At 43.5% G+C, this 7,739-nt stretch overlaps 1 protein-coding gene across 1 annotated transcript; it reads left to right on the top strand.

The window, feature by feature from the left end:
- The first annotated feature begins 6,154 nt into the window (after positions 1-6,154).
- LOC105526606 (cilia- and flagella-associated protein 36-like) lies at positions 6,155-7,250 on the top strand. The gene is given in 1 exon segment (XM_011962640.1): positions 6,155-7,250. A coding segment is annotated over 1 exon segment (1,029 nt). The 3' UTR covers positions 7,184-7,250.
- Positions 7,251-7,739: the final 489 nt, after the last annotated feature.

A 7,739-nucleotide genomic window follows, 5' to 3' on the forward strand; every position in this document is an offset into this window, starting at 1 on the left:
AATCATGTGGTTTTTGTCTTTGGTTCTGTTTATATGCTGGATTACATTTATTGATTTGTGTATGTTGAACCAGCCTTGCATCCCAGGATGAAGCCCACAGGCCCCACTTCTTAATATTATCACATTGGCAACCCTGAATTTTGGAAGGGACACATTCAAACCAAAGCATTCCACCACTCCAACCCTGGCACCCCAAATTCATGTCCTTCTCACATGCAAAATATGTTCATTCCATCCGAATAGCTCCAAATCTCTGAACTCCTTCCAGTATTAACTTAAAAGTCTAAAGCCCACAGACTCATCTGAATCTGGTATGGGTGAGACCCCAGGCAGGAGTCATTCTAAGACAAATTTCCCTCCCTCCCGCTGGGAGCATGTGAAATCAAACAAGTTAAATGTTTCCAAAATACTTTGGTGGTACAGGGACAGGGCAGACATTTCCACTCCAAAAGGGAGAAATAGGAAAGAGGAAAAGAATAACAGATCCCAGGTAAGTCCTAAACCTAATAGGGCAAATGTCATTAAATCTTAAGCATTCAATCGTCTTTGACGCTACATTTTGGTATCTGAATTTACTGGGTGAGGGTTGATCCCCCACAGCCCTGGGCAGCCCCATCTCCATGGCTTTGCTGGGCTCAGCCCACGCAGCCGCTCTCAGAGGTTGGAGTTGGGTGCCTGTGGCTGTCCTCAGTTGGCTTTGCTTGCTGGTATGAGTTCCAGAGTCCAAAGGCTGGAGAACCTGGTGTTCCGACGTCCAAGGGCAGGAGAAGAAGGGTGTCTCAGCCCTGGTAAAATGAGGGAGAGAACTTTGCTGTTCTTCTGTCTTTTTGTTCCATTCAGGCCCCCAGTCAGTTGGCTAGTACCTGCCCACATCGAAGGCAGATTTCCCCACACTTAGTCCATTGACCCACAGGCCAGTTTCCTTGGGAAACACTCTAGTCCAAAGTCAAACCAGTTGGGTGTCCCTTTCCGCAGAAGAGGAATAGCTCAGTGCCTGCTGTGGCATTCGGAGTAAATGATACTTTATCAGCTTTCTGAGAATTCCTCAATTCAGCCAAGTTGACACCCAAAGTCAACCATCACGATCATTAATTCCATTATGAGAGCTCTGCCATCATGATCTAATCACCTCCCAAAGGCCCTACCTCCTAATACCATCTCCTTGGGGCTTAAGATTTTAACACATAAATTTTGGAGGTACACAAACATTCAGTCCATTGCAAATGCCTTATGCTTATATATAGCCTTATGCTATTATAAAATTAAAGGACTATGTAACAACAAAGCCACATACCTTCCTACTTCCAACTGACCCTAATTTGAGAAATCTTGAACAGAAGAATTCTAGCATCCTTTACAGTTCTTTTTCTTTTTAGTTTTTGGAGATGGAGTCTCACTCTGTTACCCAGGCTGGAGTGCCGTGGCATGATCTTGGTTCACTGCAACCTCCACCTCCTGGGTTGAAGTGATTCTCCTGCTTCAGCCTCCTGAGTAGCTGTGATTACTGGTGTCCACCACCACACCTGGCTAATTTTTGTATTTTCAGTAGAGATGGGGTTTCTCCATGTTTACCAGGCTAGTCTCGAACATCTAACCTCAGATGATCCATCTGCCTCAGCCTCCCGAAGTGCTGGGATTATAGGTGTGAGCCACCATGCCTGGCCCCATCCTTTACAGTTCTAACATGTGATGATTTTCTTTTCATTTTAATTGATTAGTTAACGCTTAAGAGACAGGGTCTTGCTATGTTGTCCAGGCTGTAGTTCAGTGGTTATTCAGAGACACAATCATCAGGCACTACAGCCTGGAAATCTTGGGTTCAAGTGATCCCCACATCTCACTCTCCCCAGTAGCTGAGACTGCAGGTTCGGGCCATCATGCCCAACTAACATGTGATGATTTTCTGAGCCTGCAGTGGTAAGAGAGAAGGACCAGCTTGATGCAGCGAGGATAAGAGGGTTAATTGGAAAATAGTTACCTAAAGATCTAAAGTTTGCATGGAAAGCAGCATTTTAAAAAAATAGATAATAAAAATTAGCATTTAACTTAGAGAAACTAAAACAAAATAAGGGTAGAAAAAAGAGAGCAATTTTACTGCTTTGGTGAAAAGAAATCCTTCTTCAAATTTGAAAACGCTCAACTTTCAATCTTTTCTGACTCACTCGGCCCCATACCTAACAGGCTTAGTTAAAAAGAAATCATAAGAATAGTCAGCCTTTGGACTCTGGAACTCACACTGGCAAGCAATTATGACATTTAGTTTATATTTGAAGATGCTCAGAGTGCTATTTATTTTATTAATCATACATCAGAAGGGAATTCATGTTTACAGCTACTCACCTGGTATTACTGGTGTTATTTTGTGCCTTCCTTTCTGGCACTTTGTGTGTATATATATATACACATATATATTATATATATATACATACACACACAGTCATAGATATATATCTATATATATATAGATATATATATAAAACTATATATATATCTTTTTTCTTTTAAATTGAGACAGAGTTTTGCTCTTTGTTGCCCAGGCTGGAGTGCAACCTCCGCCTCCTGGGTTCAAGCGATTCTCCTGTTTCAGCCCCCCGAGTAGCTGGGATTACAAGCACCCGCCACCACACCCAGCTAATTTTTGTATTTTTAGTAGAGACGGGGTTTCACCATGTTGGCCAGGCTGGTCTCAAACTCCTGACCTCAGGTGATCTGCCCACCTCAGCCTCCCAAAGTGCTGGGATTACAGGCATGAGCCACCACATCCGGCCTGTATCTTTTACTTGCTATAATCGTGTATTCTTTTAAAACTTAAGATTGTAAGACATGTTGTTTCCTGCTGCCACGAAGTGTTAGTTATACTTTTGTTGAGTGTAATAATATATTGCCTGGATATACCACAATCGTATAATCATCTTCCTGTCATTTAACCTGTCTCTGTTTATCACGGGTATAAAACAGTTCTGCAGTGAACATCTTCATGCATACAGCTTTTATTATCTTGTGAATTAATTTGTTTGGGCTAGATTCCCAGGTAGGAATTTCTGAGTTAAAGGGTGCTATTTTATTTCAAAAAAAGTTTCCGATGATCTAAGTACAGATCTGAAGATAAAGTAGAAAGAAAGGCAGATTTGCAACAGATAGGAGCAAATTTTAAAATCCTGACGGAGAAGCAGGGGCTGTGTCACCCAAGCATAGATGGTCCTCTGAACACAGGGGTATTTGGTGCTCATCTTTCTAAACCTTTCTTGATGCCCCCAGGCAAAGCTGCTGGGAGCTGAGCAGCAAGAGTGATTCAGAAGCACTCTGCTCAGATCCACCGGAGGCAGCAGCTCCAGCCGGTGTACAGACATAGTTACCAAGGAGACCTCTGCTTTTCCCCTATTCTCCAGGTTAACAGTCCTGAATCTGAGCTAGATGATTGGATAGAATTAGTTAAACATAGGGAGAAGAAAGAAAATGGCTTTAAAAGACAATTTAACTATTAACCTTAGGAATCAGCACCAAGCGCAACACAGAGAACATTCTGGTCCATTCCTTTTTCTGTGTGACTTCATGGTTTGATCTTTTCTCTGAGATGAATTTATTTCCATGTTTCTTTAATAAAATAGAACCACCAGCATCTTCCATATGCATCCAAAAAATAATCATGGTTGTGTCAAATGTCGCTGCCACACAAGCCCACCGGGGCCCCTGTGGGAAACGCACTGAGGCCTAATAGGATGATTATTATGGCTTTGTAGAAAGTAGGAACAAGGGGTCTTAAGCTCACATGCTCCATCCCCGGCATGACTCCACCGCTGGCAGACTTATTACTGTGGAAATTTCAGAATCTGGGAACATGTTGCTCCTGGCTACTCACAGAGTGCTCAGAAGCTCCATGGCTTTCTTCTCACTGGATTTCTACATTCCTACCACCTTTTCTCAGCTTTAAAAGCCAGCCACACAGAGGCTGAGAACTGGGTCCTGAGGTGGGTGAGTCGCTGCTGTTGCTTGGGTATGTCCTTCCAAGACCAGAATTCAGGATGTTGCTGCTTTCTATCAAGTGCGTTGTCTGTAGTTTGCGGTAACAGCCTTCTTTACAGCTTTGGGCTAACAAGACAGAACAGTAGAATTTACCACTTAATGATGCGTGATGCATAGCACACAAACCGGGTGTGCAAAAATAAATACCTTTTCATATTTTCTAACTCTGAACTTCTATTCGGTCAGATAAAAAACATAATGATGGTTGTTCCCGGGAGGTTTCCCCCTTCCTTAGCATTGGACTACAATCATGGGGTTTAACAAAGTCCTGTTGCCCATCGGGGGCATCCGTTTGGTCTTTGGACATCAGTACAGGCAGGATGCAGCTGGGATGCCTGGTGACTGTCGCTCCCATATCACACCAGAGGAAAGTAGTTCCTGTGCATGGGCCTGTGGCCCCATCCATCTGGACCCCTTATGTGGCCATTTCCTTTCTGGAGTTTATTGACCTCTTTGAGGGGCAGCCTGGGCTTGGTAGGGGGCAGCGGCAGAAGTGGCAGGAGCATTTCTTTTAAGCCTGCATGCTTCTTTCTTCCATTAGGTTTCCTCAAGGTGCTCTGTGAATTCCCTTTCCCTAAGTGTTTAGGGTTTCCTACAAAATAAGGAATCAAGAAGTGAGTCTCTTTTGTCACAGACCCTGTTTAGAGCATTAAGCACTAGCTTCTCTCTCTCTCTCTCTCATATTAATATCTTAAAATAGCACTCTGCCAAATTACTCTTCTTGCAAATCCTTATGTTCACTTAAAGAAAGTGTACTTCTCATCCAGGTTTCCCATCATTTCCCAATAAGGTTGGACCTCTGTCTCTCCTAAATAGAACTCTCTCTCTCACTCTCTCTGTCTCTCTCTCTCTCTTTTATGATTTAGTCCTGTTTATTTTAGAAACACGAACAGTAGAACCAGAAAGGAGTGTTGAAAATAAGGCACCAGTCCCCTCGACAGGGCCAAATCTGGCACAGGCTCTGTCTGTGCAATCAAGGCTGACTCAGCAGCCTCAATCTGCCTTTTCCTGTGAAGATAGGGTGTGAGAACAACCTGCATGCAGGTGAGTCTTCCATAAGGGTGAGGTTGAGGTCAGTTGGCTCTGGGTATCTTTGGATCCGTTGCAGAAGGTCAGAGGATCCCCAATACCCTTGGCCAAGAGCATCCCAAGCTGGTTCTGTCTGCACCCAGGCAAAACCACATTCTGGAGAGGAAGTCATGGTGCCTGGTGGGCACCAGAAAGGGCTCAGATGTTCAAGAACAACTTGCAATGAGGCTTCATGGCCAGCAAGTATCTGCTTCCCCAGCCCAGTCATCTCTGCAGAGCCTTCAAAGAGGGAGCATCCCAGGCAGCCAGACTTTACATGCACATGCACAGCAGCACCCGGCTGTGTAGGAGACATGTTCTCCAGCCACCCTCAGGATGGAGATGTGAACATGGACACTGGGTAAATATGGGCTTTACAGCAGATGACTGAGACACAGACATAGGAGGTGAGGCAGGCACGGCCACAAGACAGTGACCCAGCTGGGGAGGGGAGGGCTGTTCCAGATGTGAGCAGGGCTCTGTGGCTAGGGGTGAAGGGTATCTTTGAGGGGGATGGGAGCACAGAGAAGTTTGGGTTGGGGGCCAGGAACAGGCATGACAGGCTGGTGATACCACCCAACCTTGAATTATACATGGCCCTTCAAGGAAGTTCCTGACTCTTGGAAAGGCCATCCATGACTGCAAGTCCCTGTGTAAAGTTTCAAATCAAATACAGTAACTTATAAAAACAAAAGTACATCATGACAGCATTGAGCTTTTCCCAGGAATGCAAAGGAAAGAGGCCAATTAAGCCTCTTTTCTTATAAATTACCCAGGCTAGGTATTTGTTTATAGCAACATTCTTTGAATTACAAAACAAAATCCCAACAGCAAACTGGAGACGTCTTAAATGTTCATCTGTAGAATAATAGATACATGAAGCATGTTACAGACATATAAGAGAGTAGTATGCAGCAGTGAAAATGCATGCGCTAGTGTTATATATATTAACATGCATGATTTCAAAAATGTGTTGAGTCTCTCGGCTCCTTGTGACCCAAAGGCCTAAGCAGGGTCCGGCGGTCTGGCCTAGGGATATTCCCCGTTGCCCCTTTGGGGCGGGATGGCTGCGGAAGAAGAGGACGAGGTGGAGTGGGTGGTGGAGAGCATCGCGGGGTTCCTGTGAGGCCCAGACTGGTCCATCCCCATCTTGGACTTTGTGGAACAGAAATGTGAAGTTTTTGATGATGAAGAAGAAAACAAATTGACCTATACAGAGATTCATCAGGAATACAAAGAACTAGTTGAAAAGCTGTTAGAAGGTTACCTCAAAGAAATTGGAATTAATGAAGATCAATTTCAAGAAGCATGCACTTCTCCTCTTGCAAAGACCCATACCTCACAGGCCATTTTGCAACCTGTGTTGGCAGCAGAAGATTTTACTATCTTTAAAGCAATGATGGTCTAGGAAAACATTGAAATGCAGCTGCAAGCCATTCGAATAATTCAAGAGAGAAATGGTGTATTACCTGACTGCTTAACCGATGGCTCTGATGTGGTCAGTGACCTTGAACAGGAAAAGATGAAAATCCTGAGGGAAGGTCTTAGAAAATCAAAAGAGGAATATGACCAGGAAGAAGAAAGGAAGAGGAAAAAACAGTTATCAGAGGCTAAAACAGAAGAGCCCACAGTGCATTCCAGTGAAGCTGCAATAATGAATAATTCCCTAGGAGATGGTGAACATTTTACACACCCACCCTCAGAAGTTAAAGTGCATTTTGCTAATCAGTCAATAGACCCTTTGGGAAGAAAAGTGGAAAGGTCTGAAACTTTCTCCCTGCCACAAAAAGGCCTGAAGATTCCTGGCTTAGAGCATGCGAGCATTGAAGGACCAATAGCAAATTTATCACTACTTGGAACAGAAGAACTTCGGCAACGAGAACACTATCTCAAGCAGAAGAGAGATAAGTTGATGTCCATGAGAAAGGATACGAGGACTAAGCAGATACAAAATACGGAGCAGAAAGGAAAACCCACTGGGGAGGTAGAGGAAATGACAGAGAAACCAGAAATGACAGCAGAGGAGAAGCAAACATTACTAAAGAGGAGACTGCTTGCAGAGAAACTCAAAGAAGAAGTTATTAATAGGTAATAATTAAGAACAATTTAACAAAATGGAAGTTCAAATTGTCTTAAAAATAAATTATTTAGTCCTTCCAAAAAAAAAAAAAATGTGTTGAGTAAGAAAAGTTACAGAAGAATATGTATCCTCAAGATTTAGTTCTAATAAGTATAACACATAAAAAACAATACTATATCATATGGCTTAAATACTTGTACTCACTTAAATGTCTTGTTGGAATGTGATATAGTCAGGTTTTGTGTCCCCACCCAAATCTCATCTTGAATTTCAATCGCCATAATCCCCAGTGTCAAGGGAGAAACCAGGTGGAGGCAATTGAATCATGGAGACAGTTTCTCCCATGCTGTTATTGTGATAGTGAGGGAGTTCTCACAAGATCTGACGGTTTTATAAGGGGCTCTTCCCCCTTTGCTCTGTAATTCTCCTTCCTGCCGCCTTGTGAAGAAGGTGCCTTGCTTCCTCTTCGCCTTCTGCCGTGACTGTAAGTTTCCTGAGGCCTCCCCAGCCATGCTGAACTGTGAGTCAATTAAACCTCTTTCCTTTATAATTTTCTCAGTCTCTGGCA

Source organism: Colobus angolensis, unplaced genomic scaffold (genome assembly GCF_000951035.1).
Source record: "Colobus angolensis palliatus isolate OR3802 unplaced genomic scaffold, Cang.pa_1.0 Scaffold6, whole genome shotgun sequence".
In the NCBI taxonomy this organism is placed as follows: domain Eukaryota; kingdom Metazoa; phylum Chordata; class Mammalia; order Primates; family Cercopithecidae; genus Colobus; species Colobus angolensis.